Source organism: Dipodomys merriami, unplaced genomic scaffold (genome assembly GCF_024711535.1).
Source record: "Dipodomys merriami isolate MVZ:Mamm:240054 unplaced genomic scaffold, mDipMer1.0.p SCAF_8, whole genome shotgun sequence".
Classification (NCBI taxonomy): Eukaryota; Metazoa; Chordata; class Mammalia; order Rodentia; family Heteromyidae; genus Dipodomys; species Dipodomys merriami.
The window spans coordinates 6705545-6727800 of NW_027206401.1; the positions used below are offsets into that span (position 1 = coordinate 6705545).

At 44.4% G+C, this 22256-nt stretch overlaps 1 protein-coding gene across 2 annotated transcripts in view; it reads right to left on the bottom strand.

Moving 5' to 3' along the window:
• The window catches only part of Snx9 (sorting nexin 9), a 63235-nt gene extending 49062 nt beyond the window's left edge, over window positions 1-14173 (bottom strand). Inside the window, exon 1 of one of the 2 annotated variants that reach the window (XM_070010851.1) lies at window positions 13992-14173. In XM_070010851.1, coding sequence (XP_069866952.1) covers window positions 13992-14099 — 108 coding nt within the window. In that variant the 5' untranslated portion in view covers window positions 14100-14173. Of the gene's footprint in view, window positions 1-12939; window positions 13170-13991 lie in introns of those variants that run through there. The other variant, XM_070010852.1, reaches the window with a different exon arrangement.
• Window positions 14174-22256: the final 8083 nt, after the last annotated feature.

The window sequence follows — 22256 nt, forward strand, 5'->3', positions numbered from 1 at the left end:
GCTGGGAAGGTGGCTCAGTGGTAGAGCGCTTGCCTTGCATGCCTGAGGCCCTGGGTTCGATTCCTCAGCACCACATAAGCAGAAAAAAAAAAAGCGGGAAGTGGCGCTGTGGCTCAAGTGGTAGAGTGCTAGCCTTGCGCTCAAGAGCTGAGGGACAGCGCCCAGGCCCAAAGTTCAGGCCCCATATGACTGGACCTATGAAAAAAATATATATGTTATATATAATATATAATATGTAATATATATTATATATGTATTTCATAATATATATATATATATATTTTTTCATAAGCCAGGCACTGGTGGCTCATGCCTGTAAATCCTAGTTACTCAGATCTGAGGATTGCAGTTTGAAGCCAGCCTGGGCAGGAAAGTCTGTGAGTCCCTATCTCCAATTAACTTCCAAACAACAACAACAAAAACCATAAGTGGAGCTATGGCTCAAGTAGCAGAGCACTAGACTTCAACAAACAAGATCAGAGATAGTGTGCCCAGGCTCCTGGTTCAAGCCCCAGGACCAGCACTAAAAACAAAACAAAAACAAAAAAAAAGTTTTTCATAACCCTATCACACCATTCTTGGGCATATATCCAAAAGAAAATAAATGAATATGCAAGAAAGACTGAAATATTATTCAGCCATACAGAAAAATGAAGTCAAGCCAGACACTAGGGACTCAAATCTATAGCCCTAACTATTCAGAGGGCTAAGGTCTGGGAAGCAAGGTTTAAAGCCAGTCAGAATAGACAAATCCAAAAGGTTATTGTCTCTAACCAGAAAAAAAAAGCTGAAACTGGCCGGGCATTGGTGGCTCATGCCTGTAATACTAGCTACTTAGGAGGCTGAGATCTGAGGATCATGGTTCGAAGCCAGTCAAGGCAAGAAAGTTCAAAGTGAGCTCAAGTAGGAAAAGTCCGAGAGACTCTTATTTCCAATAAACCACTCAGAAAACCGGAAGTGGTGCTGTGGCTCAAGTGGTAGAGCGCTAGCCTTGAGCTGAAGAGCTGAGGGACAGCGCTCATGCCCAAAGTTCAAGCCCCACGACCAACAACAAAAAAAAAAAAGCTGAAACTGGAGGCGTGGCTTAAGTGGTAGACAACCAGCCATCAATGAAAAGAGCTGGGTTTGTAAGGTCCTGAGGTCGAGCCTCAGCACCAACATTAAAAAAAAAAAAAAGTCGGGGCTGGGAAGGTGGCTCAGTGGTAGAGCGCTTGCCTTGTATGCATGAGGCCCTGGGTTCGATTCCCCAGCACCACATAAGCAAAAAGAAAAAAAAAAAGTCATGTTGCAGGACACTGGCTCACACCTGTCATCTCACACCAGCTACTCAGGAGTCTGAGATCTGAGGATCATGGTTCGAAGCCAGTCAAGGCAAGAAAGTCCAACAAACTTTTACGTCCAAAAAACTGGACGTAAAGCTGTGGCTCAAGTGCTAGAGCACTAGCCTTGAGCATAGGGACAGTAACCAGGCTCTGGGGTCAAACGTGGGATTGGGCACACATGTATGCATGCACACATACACACACCCATGTACCTGTGTGCACACATGCACAGGCACACACACCTACACACATATCCATGTCATTTCCAGGAAAATAGATGGAATGGAGAGAATTATGTTGAGTGAGATAAGCCAAGCTCAAAAGACAAATAGTGCATGATCTAACTCAGTAGCAGAGACCTAAAATGATGATGATCAATGTAATGGGAATGCAGCCTGAATATAAAGGGGGAGATTGTCTAGAAGGTAAAGGAAAGGAAACTGAGAAGTGAAGAGGCCCCAAGGATGGTGTGTGTTGAGTGTGAGTGTGTGAGTGTATATATGTAAACAGCATAAGGAAACCTACCAAACTGTCTGAAAAAGGAGGGAAGAGGGTGGGAAGAATGGGAATGTGGTGGAGGGGATGAATTCAACATGTACAGTGTGAGTAGTGGGAATATCACCTCCTCATAATACAAATGTTTGCTAATTAACAAGTACAAAAGAAAATGCTTTTCAGCTGATTGGACTGGGAAATGCCTAATCAATCCTTGGAAGCTCTCTCAGCGACTGACTGAAGTAGAGCACAGGATTTTCCTAGTGTGACTTGAATTAGACACAATCTATTAAGTTCTACGAAGGGATAAAGTAAGATTTAAATCTGGTATCAAAGTGAATACAACGTCAGCTCCCAGGGCAATCAAGGGAAGCAGCAGGGAGAAAGGAAGGCAGGCAGGGGTGGTTATAACGCCAACACGGTGATGTGTCACCAGTGATTTCTGCTTGCAGCACAGGTTCCAAGGCCCCTGCATGGACTACAACTCCCTACTGACCTGGCTCGGGGCAGTGCTGGGCAGAGCTGAGCGTGTCTACTCTCAGAGCTGCTGCTCCCACGGAATTATATCGTGGAGACCCCCGTGACAGGACAGCTCCTTGCTTCAGTTCTCCACAGTTCATCTCCTCCTCCCAGCTCAGCACCCTTACTCACCTGGCTTATTGGCCATCTGCCCTCTCTACAAGGTGAGCTCCAAGAGCAAAGATTTTTTTTATCTGAGGACAAGAATTTTAAAGCCTGTTTTTGCTAATGCTATATTCCTAATTCTTCAATAGTTTCCGGCCCAGAGTAGGTACTTAACAAAGTAACTCAAAGAACAAAATAACAATGAACAAGCTAGATGTAGTGGTACATGCCTATAATCTCAGCTGCACAGGAGGCAGAGGCAGAAGTATCTTAGTTCAGGCTGGCCCAGGTGAAAAGTGCAAGGGCTTATCGGGGAAAAAAAAAAAGACTAAAGCAAAAAAGAGCTGGAGTTCTGCTCACGTAGTCGCTAGAATGCCTGGCCTAGATTTCAAATGGTTTTTACATTTTATTTATTTATTTATCATTTATTTTTTATTTTTGGGTCCGGTCGTGGGGCCTGAACTCGGCCTGGGCGCTGTCCCTCAGCTCTTCAGCTCAAGGCTAGCGCTCTACCACTTGAGCCACAGCACCACTTCCGGCTTCTTTTCTTTTTGCTTATGTGGTGCTGAGGAATCGAACCCAGGGCCTCATGCATGCAAGGCAAGCGCTCTACCACTGAGCCACCTTCCCAGCCCCAAAGTTTTTAAATTTTAAAGATGACCTTTTTTAAGCTGGGCACAGGTGTCTTACACCTGTAATCCTTGCTGCTCAGGAAGCTGAGATCTGAGGATCACAGTTCAAAGCTAGCCCAAGCAGGAAAGTCCACAAGACTCTTATTTCCAATTAACCACCAAAAACCCAGAAGTGGCGCTGTGGCTCAAGTAGTAGAGTGCTATCCTTGAGCTGAAGAGCTGAGGGACAGTGCTCAGGCCCAGAGTTCAAGCCTAACAACTGACCAAAAACAAAACAAAACAAAAACACCTTTTTCTTCCTTACTGCAAAAGCATCAAATATTCATTTCTCAAAATCTTGTGGATACAAAATAAGGTAAAAGATGATAAATATCCTAAGGTGTAGCCACCAGGACATAAACAATGATTTCTAGCCCACACTCTGATCTTTTCAAGCCCTTCTCTCTGGATCTGCATTACAAACACAATTAAGCTCACATGTAACCAGCACATTTTAGTAGCTCATCAATAGCTAGGGTCAACACCTTCACTTCCAGCCACTGAGGGGCATATAGCAGCTACTAAAATGTCTGCTGATCTGACTTTTTGGAATCTAATCAAATAACAAAATAGAGACTAGAGACTGAGTTACAGTAATTTTTTTAATTCTGTTTTTTGAACTCAGGGACTTGAACTTGCTAGGCTGGTGTGCTACCACTTGAAACATACTTCTAGTCCTGTTTTTTTGCCAGTAACACTGGAAACAGAATCTAGTGAACTTTTTTGCCTAGTTTGTGCTCGAATTGCCATCTTTCAGATCTCTGCCTCTTGAGTAACCAATACTATAGTTGTGAGCTACCAGCATTGGCGCTTAGAAAGATTTTTAAAGCAATTGATATGCTAGATGAAGCACTAAAACTCAATACATTAAAGGAAAAAAAAAAAGGACATTTCAATATCCTCGAAATTCCTTGAAAGCCTGGCTGATAACTGAAAACTTGCCTAGCAAGGGTAAGGCCCTGAATTCAACCTCAGTTTCATTAAGTGACTCCAAGGATGTAATGTCTCCAAGGAACTGGCATAAGCAAACACAAATTCTCTATTAGAATGAACCTAGGTGAAGTTCTTAGGAATTAAGTAAAATAAAATCATAAAACACAGAGATAATAAGTGAGAACCAGCAAGAACAGATGCCAAATCAGACTTCTGACATTAGAATCAACACACACAAAACCAGGAGAAAACATGCACAAACCCAGAAGACTCTAAAGAATAACCAAGCAGATTAAAGTAGAACCAAACAATTTCTGAAAATAGAAGACAAGTGAAAGTGAAAATTGAATGGATGGACAAGAGTGGATTAGGTCTAAGAAAAGATATGAACTGAAGGTGGGAACCACAGAACTTAGCCAGAATGCAAAGAAAACAGGACGGTGGGGATAGAAAGCGGGACGTCTGTTGGACTTCTTCATGCTAATTAATTTCAGGAAGAGAATGGAGAGGAGGCAATTTTCACAAAATAATTGCTGAGAATTTTCTGGAACTGTCAACTCCACTACAGTAGCCCATCAGCTACATGTGGCTGTCTGAATTAACACTAACTGCACAGTTCCTCAGTAGCACTAACCCCACTTCCTGCTCTCACACAGAAGCTGGCTCCCAGGACTATACTGATGACACCTGCGACACCTCAGGGACCTCCAAGCTAGTTTCCAGCTAAGCGCTGTCCTCAGACCCAAGGCACCTGGCAACCCCCAAGCTGCGGGGTAAACCTACACACATGGAAACTGCAGAACACATGAAGATGAACAGCAGGGCTGATGATCAGGCAGAGAGAAGGGCCGGAACCCAGAAAAGGAACAACAATTATGTGGATTATTATTAGTCTCAGCAGTACATCTGAAAGCCAGCTAAAAACAAGGCAAGGAAGAGTTTCATTATGTTGAGAGAAAATGCTGTCAACCCTTAAACCCCTGTACCCTGAAAATTATCTTTAACAAATAGAGCAAAATACTCTTCATAAATTGGCCACAGCTAATCTTTCTTAATGGAAATCCCAAATCCCAATTCCATTTAGGTAGAAGATAAACTATCCCTGAAAAAAAATGGTGTGATTCCCTTGAACAATTAACTGACAGTTTAACAAAATTAATACCAGAAAGCTGAAACATGTTTTATCTGAAGGGGGTTGAGCTTATGCCGGGGGGGGGGGGGTGTCAGATGAATGGTGGGGAAATATAGTTGTAACATTCCATGTTCCTATGTGGGACTGGAACCTGGTTACTTGAGGGGATGGGTGGGGTTGGAATAAATGTGGGGGAGAATGGAGGAATTAATGACATCAATCAAGATACACTGTACTCATAAATCCTAGCTTTGAAGCTAGGATTGAGGAAGCTAAAATCTGAAAATCTAGGTTCAAAGTCAAGCAGGGAAGAAAAGTCTGTCATGCTCTTATCTCCAATTAACTGGCAAAAAGCTGGAGGTGGAACGGTGGGGTTCAAGTGGTAGAATGCCAGCCTTGAACAAATCAGCCAAGTAAGAGTGAAGGCCCTGGGTTCAAGCCCAGTCCTAGAACAACAACAACAACAGGTTGAACAGAAATCTACTTAAAGATAAATCTACTTAAGTAAACCTACTTAAAGATAATTTTAAAAAAGGAAGGACTTGAGATAGAAGAGAAGATATTATGCAAAGACTACACATTAACTGTGTGAAAACAAAAACTAATGTCTAATTTTGTAGTAAGAAGCACAGAACTAAAATACTAATAACTATATTAGGTATATGAGTGCAATGAAATATTTTCAGGTCTTTTTGAAATTCAGAAAAAGAGGAATGATACTTAATAATATCAGACCTTAACTGGGAAATGTTAAACATGCTAATGATAATTATTGGGAGAAAGAGTCATGCTGCACAAACCTTCCAAAAAAGCAGGGGTAAAGCTTCCCAAGAGCCAAGGACTGGCTGAGCCTTGATCAGTCTGTGACACAGCACACAGAATCCAAACTACGTCGGTACACACAAATGTCTGCAGACAAAAATCTGGCAAGATAGTCAGATTAGATAAGAAGGTATTATAATAGGAGCTAGAAGCTAGTGGCTCGTGCCTGTAATCTCAGCTATTCAAGAGGCTGAGATCTAAAGACAGTGGCCTGAAGCCAGTCAGGGAGAAAAATCCTTGGGATGTTTATCTCTAATTGCCAGCAAAAGGCTGGAAGTGAAGGTGTGGCTCAAGTGGAAGAGTGCCAGCCTTGAGTGAAAAAAGCTAAATGATTGTGATGCTGAGTTCAAGCCACTGTACTACCACAAAACAAATACAATTATATAATTGGATTTTTTTAAAGTGAAAACATTTAGTTAAAAAGACAATCAGATTGGATAAAAGGTATAGTTTATATATACATATATACATGTGTGTATATATATGTATGTCAAGCAACTAGTTATCAAAAGAAATCCATAATGAAATCACAAAACAGCCTTTATGACAATAAAATGTGTCACTATAAAGGTTACTTCATTATAACAGAACTCTAATTTGTAAGGTAACACTGATACTAGAGAAAGTGTTCAACTACTTTAAGATCTCCAATAAACAGATGATCCAAGAGGTCAAATAGAGAAAATTAATTAGTAAGGATTTAGATGTGAACAGTGTATTTACTAGTTCAACCTTGGGGACATACATCGCAATATATAGCCAGAGAATCTTTCTGTGCACAGGAGGACATTTCTAGAAAAAAATGTTTCTAAATACAGTACTGGTAAAATAAATAAATAAACAAATACAGTACTGGTTATTAACAGATTCCCTGGATCACAGTGCAACCAAGTTAGAAATGATCAACAGAAAGACAAACAGGAAAGAAACCCTTCACTTTTGGAAAGTAAGCACACTGCTGATAACTTGTGAGTTAAAGATGACTGCGTCAGAAGTGCATGGCTGTTCCAATTCCTTTAAAATATGAACACCAATTGTCGTTTGATCCTTCTCTAAGGTACTGTGATCAAATTTATGGAAAACAATTCTAAGTGAGGACTAGATTTTCAACTATTATAATCTTATGAAAGGCAACATTAAATCTGATTCTAAATAAAAGAGTTGAGGCCAATATGACTTTGTTTTTTACAACTAAAAAACAAAAAAAAAAAAACTGGGCACTGTGGCTCATGACTATAACCTATAATTGTAGCTTAAGATGACAGTTCAAAGTCCAACTAAGCAGAAAAGTCTGAGACTTTCATCTCCAATAAGCCAGCAAAAAGCCCGAAGTGGAGCTATGGCTCAAAGGGTAGAGCACCAGCCTTGAGCAAAAAGCCAAGTGAGAATGTGAAGCCCTGAGTTCAAGCCCCAGGATTAGCACCAAAAATAAAAAAATTAAAAAAAAAGAAGGTTCACTAAAAACATAAAACTAAAGAAGAAAAACACAATGGGATGGCTCTATCTATCTCTATCTATCTATCTCTTTCATCTCCAACTTTGTGTGTGTGTGTGGGGTACATCTTTGTACCTCTGTGTGTGAGAATATACACACATATGTATGTGTATATATATGCTTTTAATACATGAGCCACTATTTCACCGCAATTTCTTTTTGCTCCTCCAAACTGTTACTGAGGAAACAAGGGGAGCATCATGGCTCCAGCCTCCTGGTCTGTGGCATCCTAAAGAAGGCAGCTATGAGTCACAGTCAGGGAGGATAATGACCCTGTAGCAGGGATCAGAGACCTCAGGAGAGGTTTCCCAGAGGAAGTAAGGCTCTGGCTGGGATGTAATGTGTAAAAAGAAGATACAACAGGTGAAGAGGAAAGAGAACAGCAGTCCAGAAAGGGGAAGGGACGACACATACAAGCAATAATTTTAAGTGTGGAGTTAAGTAATCTATGACTTAAATTTCAGATGGTTAGCGTAAGAACAGAATGAAAACATTAAAAAAAAATCTTTCCAAGAGTAACAGACCAAAAGAAAAATGGCAAAATTGGTATGCTTCCTAACCTATTCCTTCTTTAAGAAACTTTCATCTTTCTACTGTCACAGAATTTTTCTCTCAACTCACACAAATATTGCGTGGATAATCTACTTAAGACACCTAATAATGACTGTTACAGAAAACTGAATGGTAAGCATTTTCCATACTGATCTTTAAAAAAAGTAAAAATCAACTTTAATCCATAAGCCCCTATGATTTTTTCTATTCTTTTGTTAATATAAAGATGTTTTTGCTTAAGCAAGATTTGCTTCCTAAAGTGTTCTCACAAATCTATCCCATAGAATAGCCAAAAGTAACACACTCATTGCCTACCAGGCTTTTTTAATTTTTTTTATTTTTTATTGTAAAGATACTATACAGAGGGTTACAGTTACATGAGTAAGGTAATGAGTACACTTCCTATTGAGCATTGTTACCCCCTCCATTGTTTTCCCCCTACCATCCCTTCCCTCCCTACCTTCCCTGAGGTTCTTTTTTTTTTTTGATTGTGATTAAGTGATTACATAATTTCCTGAATTTCACAGTATTGTGGAATAATGATGCTCATTTAAAGTCACAAGTTCGAAGGGTAAACAAAGGAGGAGGCTGCAATGCTTGGTAAGAAATGTATGCATTATCCTGCCCATGTAATTGTAGCCCCTCTGTACAGTATGTTCTCAAATAAAATAAAATACAATTTAAAAAAAAATAAAGTCACAAGTTCATTCTAACTTTCCTGGAGCAAATTGTCTATCACAGTCTATAACATATAACGGTGTACACATATACACCATATATGTGATCAGCAGCATGGGGATATTTAGTAGTGGTTCAACCAGATGAGTGGGAGTTCTTTGTTTCTTGAGTCCTGTTAGTTTTGTCGTATCACCTAACCTTTCGGATTTAGCATCCATTTATCAGGGAGACCATGTACCGTTTGTCTCTGTGCTCTTGGCTTACCTCGCTCAACATGATTCCTTCTAGCTCCATCCATTTCCCTGCAAATGCCATTATTTTGTCATTTCTAATGGCTGCATAATATTCCATTGTGTGTAGATACCACTATTTTTTGATCCATTCATCTGTGGTAGGGCATCTGGGTTGTTTCCATATCCTAGCTATTGTGAACAGTGCTGTAATAAACATGGAGGTGCATGTGTCCTTGTACATTGGTTCCTGTTGTTCAGGGTAGATGCCTAGAAGTGGTATGTCTGGGTCGTAAAGGAGGTCAATCTTTAGCTTTCTAAAGACCCTCCAGACTGCTTTCCAAAGTGGTTGTATAAGTGTACATTCCCACCAGCAGTGTAATAGGGTTCCTCTTTCTCCACATCCCCTCCAGCATTTGTCATTGGCTGATTTGTGGATGTGGGACATTCTGACTGGGGTAAGGTGGTATCTCAGGGTTGTCTTTATTTGCATTTCCTTCACCACCAGGGATGATGAACATTTCCTCATGTGTTTCTTTGCCATTTTTATTTCTTCATTTGAGAAGTCCTTCTTTAGTTCCCTTGCCCATTTAGTAATTTGTTTGTTAGGTTTGGGAGGGATTAGTTTCTTGAGTTCCCTGTATATACAGGATGTTAACCCCTTGTCTGATATATTGCTGGTAAATATTTTTCCTACCAGGCTTTTTTAATGTTCCACACCCCTTTAACTCAACCAAGCAATCTGTGTAACATGGATATATAACTTAGGATCCTAGAGCTGAGAAAAACAACAACAACAACAAAACTTTAAAGAAGTGGTAAAGAAGAAAAAAAAAGGAAGGAGGGAATGTAACTGTAACCCTCTGTATAGTATCTTTACAATAAAAAAATTTAAAAAAAAAGAAAAAGGAAGGAGGGAGAGAGGGAGAGCATCCCCTCTTGTTCAGATTGCTCTTCAGAGTGGCTGTGTACACAAAAGTCCAAAGAGCAACTCTGATGTGGGAATTTTAGCTAAGACATGGAAGTGGGGAGGAACTGTCAGTAAGTACTTTATGTCCCTTTCAATGGATATTTCTTTCTCAAGACTTGATATTCTAAATAAAACTTAAATTTACTCCAGTTCACTATACAGTACAAGTCAATTTACTCAATTTATCACAATACAACCTTTGGCAGCTCCCAAAAGAGGGCAAGATGAAAAACACACACCAGCCTTTCATTGTTTGCTAATTGAGACTCATATGGTCTAGAGACTTGAGCTGAATTCAGCATTCTACTGAGGGAAGATTAGAGACAAAAATCAGATAATCCTTTAAAATGTACAATTACTGATTAACTGGCTTTAGCAGTGAAGAAATGCCCAATTAAACTTCTTCTAAAACATCCATTCTTTTTCTACTGTGAATCTACCAAGAGTCTCGAAAGCCACAGTAGTTCAGAAAATATGAGAGAACAATAAATAAGGAAAGTGTACCTGCAAGAACTAAAGCCATTCTGTTCATTCCAAAGGGGAACCCAGCATGATGTAAAATTCCAAATTTTGATTATTTTCCATTACTTGATGCTTGTAGAAAAGCCTAAGTGCCATTTGCGCCTACAATGCTATTAAAGTCATTGCTCATTATTCATCAAGTACATTCTTCCTACCTACAAATCAAAGTACTCAGATGGAGAAGGGAAGGGTAGTAGGGGCAGTGGAGACACTGGGGGGAGCATCAATGATAACCTTACTCCCTGGGAACAGTTTAAGAAGATGGATTTGACACAGATCTCAGAAGGAGAAAGAACCCATCAAAGTGAGGAAGGTTCTCTTCTCATCAGTGCCCTTTCTTCAAATGACAATGACTTGTCACCTTAGAACCCTGGAAGTGAGCAGCAGGAGGAACACTGATTAGAAAGCTGAGAAACACCAGTCTTCAGAATTGCTGGCATCTGCCTTGAGTGGCTCAGATAATAAAATAGGAAGTGCTTACACAGGCTATGTGTGGGGTGAAGACACGTGTGATTCAAGTTTAGTACAAGAACCACTGTCCTTTTCAATCAGACCACAAATATGTTCACTCTGTATACCTGTACCTGAAGTACACTGGTGTCCCAGAGACCAGAGTGAAACAGCACAAACCCACTACTAAGAAATACATCTGTGTTGTAAACCACTTGTAAAATGCTGCAAGATGACCGGGTAACACAGATGTGCAAATTGGTCATTTCTGGAATGTTGGGTAACAAACCTCAAAATCAAATTTCCGTAGAAGTCTTTTTTTTTGGCTTGAGTTAGGCCTTTTTTTTTAAGTCATCATATAAAATTTTACTCATTCCACTACAAAGGATGGTATTGCATTATTTGCAAAGAATTGGGAGGACCTGGAAATCATGCTAAGTCAGGCCAGAGAGACAAAAGTTACATGTTTTCTCTCATATACAGAATTAGTGTATGTTAGTGTGTGTCTGTGTGTATATATACATATATATGAAAGTTTGGGAGGTATGTAAGTCTACACACATGTATGTATTAACAGAAATAGTGTACAGTGTAATTCCTTAGTAAGGCTAAGTCAAAGGTTAAAAAAAAAAAGAAGGAAGCCAGCAGATGAATTAAAAAAAGGGAAGAAAATGCAGTCAAAAATTCAAAAATTTAAAATCTGCCCTACAAAGAAGAGTGAGGGCAGGTGGCTGGGAGGGGGTGAGCAGGCTGAAAGGAGATGCTTTATATCCATAAACTGCTTGTTGAATGACAACTCCTTCGCACAACTAAAGTTGTTGGTTTTTTTTCTTTTAAGTCATGATGAAAACTTAACATATCCTAGAAAGGTGGTAGGTTCTATGGCACCTCACACAACCAAGGCACAGCACCGCCCCAGATACAATGGAGGGGTGATCACTCCACCCACGGCGGCCACAGGTTGCTGGAGGAGCAGCTCAGACACTCAGACGGCAGGGACAGACCCAGGCCTGACCCTCGCCTTCCCGCGGGGCTTCGAACACGATCCTTCCACCACACAGAAACACTGCTAAAAGCGAGTTGCTTTTTCACGGCGCGCTCTGCGGGCGCGGGCGCGGGGAGATCCACGTGGGGCCGGGCAGGGCGTTGTTTACTGAGTCTGCGGAGCGGGAGCCTCCAGCGCGGCCCACCCCGATTAATCAATAGCCCCGAGGGCGCCTCCTACCCCGGGTCCCCCACCGCAGGTCCCGGCGTCCCGGGCCCGCGCCTGCGCCTGACACCGAGTAACTCCCCAAAACGCCCGAGAAAAGGCCGGGGGGGGGGCACCGGGACTCAGGTACCCCGGGAGCGTGTGTGCGTGCGTGCGTGTGCCAATTCCACAAACAATGACTTGAAACGCGCGGACCGCGGCTCCCGGCCAACCACCCGGCCAGAGCCCCACGTCCTCCGCGCAGTTCGGGCCTGGGCCATTCCCCCACCCCACCCCACCCCACCCCGGCCCGCGCCCGCGCCCGCGCCGGCACGGAGCCGGCGGTCCCGTCCCGCGGGACCCGGGCTCCGCTCGGGCAAAGCCGTTCACAACGAAAAAGCAGCCGAACAAGAGGAAAACACAAACAAGTGGTGCGGAGGGGTGCGGGGGTCGGAGCGCGGTTCCCCCGGCGCCGCGCCGCGTCCACCCCCCGCGGGGGGGAGGGGGAGGACCGCGCTCCGCCGGGCGGAGGCGGCGCGGGGCGGCCGCGCACCCCCGGGAGGACGCGGGGCGCCCCGGGAGGCGCGAGCTTCCCGTCCCGTCTGCGCGCCCGCCTCCGCCCGAGCCCACGCTCAGGTGCAAACTTGCGGACGCACCCCGCGTCCTCGTCCCGCGCACCGCCCCGGGGTCTCGCGGGCCCGGCCCTCCGCACCCCACGCCCCGCGCCGCGCCTGCTGGGGACCCGCGAGGGGTCCGCGCGGCCTCCGCGTCCCCGCCGCCGCCGCGGGCCCCGATCCGACCCGCGCCGCGGCAGGGCCGAGCGGCCGGCAGGCCCGGCGCCCCGCGCCCCTCACCTTGGTAGCCATGGCGGGCGGCTCCCCGCGGCCCGGGACGGCCGGCCGGTCTCCCGCGGTGGCGGCCGGTATCGGTACGAGCCTGGCGGACGGCGACCGCGAAGGCGGTGGTGGCTGCGCCTCGGCCCTCAGCGCTCAGGCCCCGCCGCTGGGCGCCGGGCGACTCGGCCGCCGCCCGCCCTGCAGTTCCTGAAAGTCCCGGCTGCGCGGCCCCCGCCCCCGCCGGCCGAGCCTCCCATTTACCGCGGCGTGCGCGGCGCAGCGCGGCGCGGCCGGCGGAAGCGCGCCGGGGCCTCGGCCTCCGCCCGGCCCCCGGCCTCCGCCCGGCCCCCGCCCGGCCCCCTCGCCGCCGCTGCCGCTCCTGCCCGCCGGAGCGGCCCGGTCTGAGGGGCCGCGGCCCGGCCCAGGCGGCGGCGGGAGCGAGCCGCCCCGGTCGCGGCCTTGCCCCTCCTGCGCGCCGGGGGCAGCCCCGCGGGACGGTGGAGGGGGACCAGGAGCCGTTTGGGGGCGGGAAGGTGGGGGGACGCCTCGCCGAGCCCCGACTCCGGCTCACACCCGGCCGGCGAGGCCCGCGGCGCCGTTCTCCGGGCGGGAGGCGGCGACCATAACTTTATCCGCGTCCGCCGGCCAGAGTCGCCGCCCGAGTCCCGGCCCCACGTCCGGAGCGGAGGTCGGGAGCGGGAGCGCGGGGAGCGCAGCCGTGGCTTCCGGCCCTTCGGGAGCCGTCGCCCGCCGGGCTGGGCCGGGGCTCCGGGCCCAGGCTTGGGGCCTGCACCCGGAGGTGACCCAGCCGCCCTCCCCCGACTGCCCAGGACCCCGGCTCGGGGGCACACGGCTCTCCTGAGGTGGAGAGAGGTCCCTGTTCCCCCCTCTGTGGGTCAGTGTATTTCCCCCTAGAGTTGGGTGTATGTGGGTTTGCATATCAATAGCAACATGCTTAGATTTAATAGTAATAGTTGCACTTAGTTTATTTAAGCACTTCAGATACACCCAAACCAAAAACTAACTCCTAGGCCTGCCCCACACCCAGGGAAGGTCATGGGTCACCTCACTTGGTCACTTGGTCCTGAGAGGTCGTGGGGAGTCTGCCGAGGGTGACCTCCGAGTCGCTGAACGGAGAGGTGGCCGCCTTGCTGGGGCAGGCTCCCGTGGAGGGTCATCGGATTGGAGTCACCTCGCTCGGGAGGTCGTCTGGGTCTCTACTGCCCTGGGTTTTTATATGTTTCTGGGCTATCTTGGTGATATCTTCTCTTCTGGTCAGGTCTGGTTGTTGATGAGGGCTGGTTGCCTTGGCGATGGCCCTGCAGGCTCCCTGGGTGTGTTCTTATCTACCCATTCCATAATTCTAGCTTCTAACTCCCAATTTAACATTTCATATTATGTCACAGCACACATACATTCAATATATTTCTATTTAATAGCCTACCATATCAATATTCAATAACATTATGTCTGTATTTAATAACACTATGTCAGTATACATTGTCAGCGTTTAAAAGCACAATATGCCAGTACACACTGTGTCAGCATTTAATATCACACTATACCAGTGCACACTATGTTAACATTCAATTACATTATGTCAGTATTCAATCATATTCACTACACCTGAGTAGGATTACAGGTGTGAGCCACTGACCCTGGGCTGACATATCTTTTTAATTAGAGATATGTTTCTTAAAAGAGAAAAATATCAAACCAACAGTATTAGGCTAGGAAATAATCACGTGTGAGGACTTGGGGTGGATACCTAAAACCCCTCCTCTGAATTGTGTCCTCTTAAAGAACACTGATTATATCTTGCCTCCAACAGAGTTCACTAATGAAGTCAATAATGGGGTGTAAATGGTACTAGAAAAATTTGGGGGATTTTTGGTTTTGTGTCTGTTGATCTCATGGTAAAAGCAATGTTTTAAGTGCAGGAAAATGGAAGTTAGAGGCCTATACAACCATCTGCTTGTTATTGTTAGGTTTCTGTATGCCTGTATGCCATTTCATCTTTTGAGAAAGTTAATGTCTATATTTACAAAGATGAACTCCTCATAGACTCACATAAATAACTTGCCAAATTTGGTAATACTAAACTTGAAAATGCTGGCTGGGAAGGTGGCTCAGTAGTAGAGCACTTGCCTTACATGCATGAGGCCCTGGGTTCGATTTGTCAGCACCACATAAGCAGGGAAAAAAAAGCTGGAAGTGGTGCTGTGGCTCAAGTGGTAGAGTGCTAGCCTTGAGCTGAAAAGCTGAGGGACAGCACCCAGGCCCAGAGTTCAGGCCCCATGACTGGACCCAATAAATAAATAAATAAATAAAATTTTTAAAAACTTGAAAATGCTCAAACTGTTGGTTCCAGCAGCTCTATTTCTATGTTTGTCTTTCTGTTGGACTTGTAAAAGTAAGCAAAATTGTTCATCAAAGCACAACTTGAAAATAACCCTAAACAGGAATAACCCATGTATTTGTTCATAGGACTTTTTCAATAACATCCATATGAGCGAAACTCTGGGACTCTGTTTCCCATCTTCTGCTTCAGCCAAACTCAGAAGAAGAGAGGCAGGCACCAGTGAGTGGTTCACAGTAATACATGGTCCTGCTACTTTGGACCAGCTACTTGAGATGATTGGGACTGAGATTCAAAAACAGCCTGGGCAGTTCACAAGATCTTTTCTCATCAAAGAGCTGGATATAGTGGTGTACCTATTATCCTAGCTACTGGAAAGTCTAACCTAGGTAAATGAGGCTGGGCATAAAGCAAGACTGTGTCTTGAAGACAGTAGACACAGCTGGAGGCATGGCTCAGTGGTTAAGAATGATTATCTAGTAAGTATTGGGACTAGATTTCAAACCCCCATACAAGAAAAGATATCCAGAAAGAAAACTTTTCTGTCAGACGTGGTAGTTCATAATTGTAACCCTAGCTACTTGGGAGACTGAGATCCAGTGGATTATGGTTCAAGGCCAGCCTTGGCAAGAAGTTCACAAAATTTATTTCCTCTCCATCTTGCCAATATAAAGTGGCAATCCTTTATCATCCTCACTCTGTGGGAAGTGTAAGAGATTATGGAGGGCCTGGGCAAAAATGAGACCCTATTCAGTACTCTATGCACAGCTGGAATTATCTGGAATTATCCTTGTATTACTGCTGTATAAGAATTCAAAAAATTATTTTTTGCAAAAAATATCAAGAGCAAAAAAAGGCTGATGACTTGGCTCAAGCAGTAGAGCATCTGTTTAGCAAGTACTGGGTCCTGTACTTTTATTTTTTGTAAGTTTCATGTAATTCAGGTTTAAGCCTTGAAAGCAAAATGATCAGATTTACTTCAAATCTGTGCTCTAAATCTGTCAGTTATCTTATTAGGCATCTTGTTTCAACTGTGGCTAATTGGTTGGTGTTAATTTTTGTCTCACTTCAAGTAAGCCCTCTCTGTCGCTCTGACTCATGTATGTGAGACATAGGATCATCTCAACAACAACGGGACATAGCGTGTACAGCAGGAATCAAATTGCTAGGACCTGAGTTGTCCAGGGGGCACAGTAAGGAATGGTTGGAAGGAAGGTGCTCGAGGCTATGTGAGAGCACAGATGGTGGAGGGTGGCCGGGAAGGCTAGGTTATGGGTCTATAATAAGGTTATTTGCTAGGTCTGGGTGCATCTGAACCCCTCAACTCCTGAACCAGAGGGGAGGGCAGTAGCGCTAACACTGGCTCCCCAGTTGCCTTCTCAAGTGAGTCCCAGCCTGTAGGAGCCCCAGTGGGTCCTGAAACTTGGCCTTGGAATACGGTTTTGATCATTTGACCTCTTGTAGATGGACTCTGTCATCCTAGCTACTGGAAAGGCTAACCTAGGCAAATCAGGGTGACCTCCAAAGCAAATTTACATTCAGTGGTCAGATGCAGAGAAGTTAAAAGTGGGAATAGGAATCTATGTACACCAAAGGACATTTTACTAGTTCAGGCCTCACAGGCCGCACAGGGTTACATTTTAAACTAAGCATCCCAGTCACAAGTTAGCACATAAACACTCTCCATTCTCCTCTAGTGGGTGGCAACTCTAGTGACAATTACTGTCTCTGTCCCTGGGAGTCTTGTTCTTTGGCCAGAAAGGCTAGCCACTGCTGATGGCTGAATGGTGAACAGATGGCCAGGCCCTGCAGTTGGACAGTCCTGGACCTGAAACCCATTTTTGCGTTTTATCGCCTCTGTGAGCTTGAACGAGCTATATAATCTTAATCCTTTGTACCATTTCTGTCTTAGTCCACTTGGGTTCATAGCAGAACAATGCAGACTTGGTGACTCCTCATTACATTTTTTTCTCACAGGTCTAGAGACTGGGAAGTCCTAGATCAAGCTTCTGGCAGATAGACATCCAATGAGGGTCTGCTCCCTCTTCAAAGATGGCCATATTCTCACTTGGTAGAAGGAGGACATTTCTCTTAGGACCTCTTTTATGAGAGCGCTGGTCTCACAAATGACCTAGTCCAAATATTGAAGGGCCAGTCACATTCTCATGTGATCACATTATGGTTAGGATTTTAACAGGAGTTTCAGAGAGATGCAGACATCCAGACTGCAGGAGCATGATGCTGCCCTGTACTTGTTTGGAAGGTGTAATGGTACCACTCTTAACTGCAGCAGTGTGCTGTCCTATCAGATCCTAGCTATCTTCAATAACCACATACTCAGTGGCCTTCACTTGTTCTATAACGAATGTCCCGGTATGCTGTCTGTACACAATGGCTATAGTGTATTTACTATTCATATGCAGTAGCTGCATTTGCTCATTCCAATGACATTTCATTCTTCTTTTCTATTTCAATCATTCTCATCCTTTCATAATTCTGTTCCTTTGACCTCATTGTGTTTCACTTCAGTCCCTCAGTACATAAAATTTCTTCTTTCCTATGTCTAGCAACTCTAGTTCCTTCAATTTTTATAGACACTTCAATTTTTCTGCTTCTTAGCATCAATAAAGCTTTGATGATGCAAGGAAGTGTCAAAATGTAAGATTTTCTTTTAAACAAGCAAGTACATGAACATTCACAATAGTAAACACAAGTCTGACATTAATTTTGAAATAGGTAATAAGTTTGTTATACTTTGCAGAAATTCTAAGCTTAACCTTTAAAATATTAAGTAAATAACTTTAGAAACACATAGCTTTTAGAAATAGCCACTATAAGCTGGGCGCCAGTGGCTCACGCCTGTAATCCTAGCTACTCAGAAGGCTGAGATCTGAGGATCACGGTTCAAAGCCAGCCCGGGCAGGAAAGTTCGTGAGACTCTTATCTCCAATAAACTGCTAGAAAATCGGAAGTGGTGCTGTGGCTCAAGCGATAGAGCGCTCGCCTTGAGCTGAAGAGCACAAGGACAGTGCCCAAGCCCAGAGTTCAAGCCCCACGGCAAAAAAAAAAAAAAAGTAGTCACTCTATACGTATTACATATCCATGCCATTATTTGTAAAGTAAAAAGTGAGGTTTTCTGGTGATGACAGTATTTATTGACTGCAGAGATTCACACAAGAGTCCTGGCCCAAAGCTTGGCTTTTGTTTTGGCTAGGCTGGTTCTTCCACAAGCTGTTTCTTGAGAGACCACAATGAGCTATTGTAGGTAAGTCAAAGTTAAGAAGAATATACTTTGTGTGCTCCTAGCATTTAAATTATCATAAGGAAAAGAAGATACTCTAATGACAGTCCTGGTGGTTTTGAATGTTTTGCTTAGCCAGTGTCTGCTCCTTTCTGAGAACAGAAGTGTCCTGTTACAGAGATGAGAACCAGTAGAAGCACCTGTGTTTTGGGAACCTGTTGTTGAAGAAGCAAAGAGGGGAGAGCTATAAAAGCAGAACAGTTTTGGAGAATCAGTCAAACAACAGTGCTGTCATCTCAATCCCCGTGCAGCTGGTCCAGAGCTAGCAGCCTGCAGCCAACCTCAGACTCAGAAGCCTTCCACTGGAATATGACAGCCAAGGTAGCATGTTATTTTACAAATGTAATTGCTTTGGGGGAGGGGAGAGGGGTTGAGAAGCTGTTGGTCTGGGATTGATTGAGTTGCCTGAACCGAAAGGGAAGTAAATGCTTTTGTGAACTGGTTACTAGCTGTGCAAGGACTCAGACATGATCTGATCCTTGCAGCTCAGGAGAGGGATGGGAGTTCTGTCCTGAGTGGACACAGCTATCAGAGTTGGCTGCATCATCTGTGGGACCAGAAAAAAATGAAAATAGGTGGGTGTGGGGAGGCTTATTCAAAATCATTTTTAAGAGATGGCAGAAGAGCATTAAGCCAAGTGGCCCTGTGAACTAACTGGGCCTTAAACCCTTCTTGCCAGTTACAATAATCATTGTCCCCCCTCACGTTAATTATTGTGTATAATTGGTATACTCAAGAAACTTCCAAAAATGGTGGAATTTGAGAAGTATGTTGAAAATCAGGCAAATATTTGATTTTGCAAAGTAGAAGGGATGGTGTAAGCAAATATACAGCAATGAATTCCCCAAAAGGTGAGAGGTGCTCTCAGTGTACAACTAACCTGGATTCAAAAGCCAAAATGATCAGAGACTCGATGCAGAAGAGCAGGCAGACAAGACAGGAACTCAGACCTCTTGGGGCTCTGTGTTGGAACATAGGGTATGTCAAAGGGGATGAACCATGTTTCTCTTACATTTCTTGAGGGGACTTAGTCTGGCAATCCGGACTTCATGGGACAGAGGTTGTCTTGAGGAACTCTATCCGGGGAGGTAGGCCAAGGGAAACATCAGTGTTTTGGGAAGGTGTATCTGGCATCCTTGTGGAGGACACACTGGAGCAGGCCTACCCTGGTAAGGAGACCAGGTAAAAGGCCCTTTGGATAGAGCCACACCATTCTGAAATGTGGCGCTCCCTTCAGGAACTTGGAATGGTAAATGAGATTTATAGAAGTCATTAGTTCATCCTGAGCTCCTGCACTAGACCCAAGAGACCAAACCAAAATTGAGTTTGTTATGCTGAAGTTACATACAGCTAATCCAAAACTAGTTTTATCTATGGTACCGAGAAATTGACAGAAAGGGAGAAAACAGCCAAATCCCACAGTTCACTTTTAGTAAGCCTGATAAAGATATCTCACTTTTTTAAACCTCTACAAAAGAAGTAACTTTAAAATGGTCCATCAGGGGCTGGGAAGGTGGCTCAGTGGTAGAGCGCTTGCCTTGCATGCACGAGGTCCTGGGTTTGATTCCTCAGCACCACATAAGCAGGAAAAAAAAGCCGGAAGTGGTGCTATGGCTCAAGTGGTAGAGTGCTAGCCTTGAGCTGAAGCTGAGGGACAGCACCCAGGCCCAGAGTTCAGGCCCCATGACTGGGAACCCCCCCCCCCCCCGCCAAAAAAAAAAAAGCCTATCAGGCTGAGTACTGGTGGCTCATACCTGTAATCCTAGCTACTCAAGATGCTTTAAACTAAACTAAATATGCGATGATTTCTCCTTTAACAGTATCCGGTGACCATTACTGGACCTGAAAGATGCTGCCAGTGACTTCCAGTACTTGCCCTCCACCCCCACCCCAGGAAGGCAGCAGAGGCACTGTGGACCCCTTGTAAGGTTCCTTATCTTTCTCATAGAACCCCAAATATGTGTAAGTTCCTTTTTTGTCTGACCACTGTTTTGCATTGAGTTCTTGATCATGTTGGCCAATCCAAGATTAGTTGTACACTGAGAGAGTATATGACCTTTTGAGGTTTGCAGTGGCTAATGAGTCGCAGTCAGACTCTCAGCAGTCTGATTCAGTCAGACAGAAACTGACATTGGATGGTAATTACTAATTTCACAGGGATTTCATGTGCTATATTCTTTCTATCTTTCTCTTGTACACAGATCACTGTGTGTTGTGTTGACATTTTAAGTTATAACAGGATTTTTTTTATAGTGGTAGGAATTGCTTTCCTTTTCTTAAATATGGTTTGTCAGGAATCGGTCGGTTACCATTAAGGTTCTAGGCCATCATTTCCTTTCTGATCTGCAATATCTTCTTATCAATTGTAGCAAACAACCCCCAAATCTCAGTGGCTTAACAAAAAAGTCTCCTTCTTTGCAAAGACCTTCTCTTAAAACTTCAAGCTAGGTTCCAGTGCCTCATGACTCCTATGGCTCTCAACTCAGGATGCTGAGAGCTGAGACTTACAGTTGGAAGCCAGCTTGGGGAAGAAATTTCTGTGAGATTTTTTTGTTTGCTAGCTCTGGGGCTTGAACTTGGGGCCTGGGCACTGTCCCTGAGCTTTTTGCTCAAGGCTAGGACTCTACCACTTGAACCACAGTGCCACTTCTGGCCTTTTCTGTTTATGTGGTACTGAGGAACTGAACCCAGGGCTTCATGCATACTAGGCAAGCACTCTACCACTAAGCCACATTCCCAGCCCTGTGAGATTCTTATCTCGTTAATCACAAAAATCTGGAAGTGGATAAGTGGCTCAAATGGTAGAATGTCAGCCTTGAGAAAAAAGTGAGAGCTCAGGGACCTGAGTTTAAGCACTAGTACTGGCACAAAAGTAAATAATAATACAAGAGGGATTGTAAATTCTGATTCCACACTTCTGCATGATTTGTGTTTGGAACTTTAATATTTCTTGAGAAGGATTTCCAACTCCAGGGCTTGGGGCAGCATACATTTCATTGTTACTTTCTAGAGAAAGTTGGAAGAGTATTTTAGTCTTCCTTCTGTCAAAAGGACACTTTATCCAGGGTCCTAATTTTTTTTAGAGCTCTTGGTTCCAGCTCCTGGGACCATTGAATAAGTATGAAAATCCTACCTCTACCCTTTGGGACTACATAAAGATCTAATATTAATTAGATCAAATATCGGAACACGGCTCAAGTTTACCATGCATTCAGACATCAAATTCTTTCTTTGTTTTTGGTACTTAGAGCTTACAAGCTTACTTGTGCCTTTTCAATAACTTTTATTATGTTTTTATCTATTGTTTCCAGTGCTTGAGGAGAGAGCTGGGTATGAGTTAGCTCAGAATGCCATGGTTTTGGAACCTGAGTTTCAGGATTCTAGAAGTCACTTCTAAAGACTCTAAACAGGAGACCTGATCTAATTTATTTTCCAGTGACAACCGTGGTAAATCTAAGAGTGGATTATAGAACAGGGTCAGTTAGAATGCCATTACAATAGCTGTGATTTAAAGATGAGTCACTGACGGGTCTCCTTCCCCCACCTCATTCTTGGCCCTGTCACACAAAGGAAAGACTGTGACCTGACATGGATGAGGAGCCAAAACGGTGCTATCTGCTCCGATCATGGAGGTCAAGAGGACTTATTCAAGCCGGGCGCTGGTGGCTCACGCCT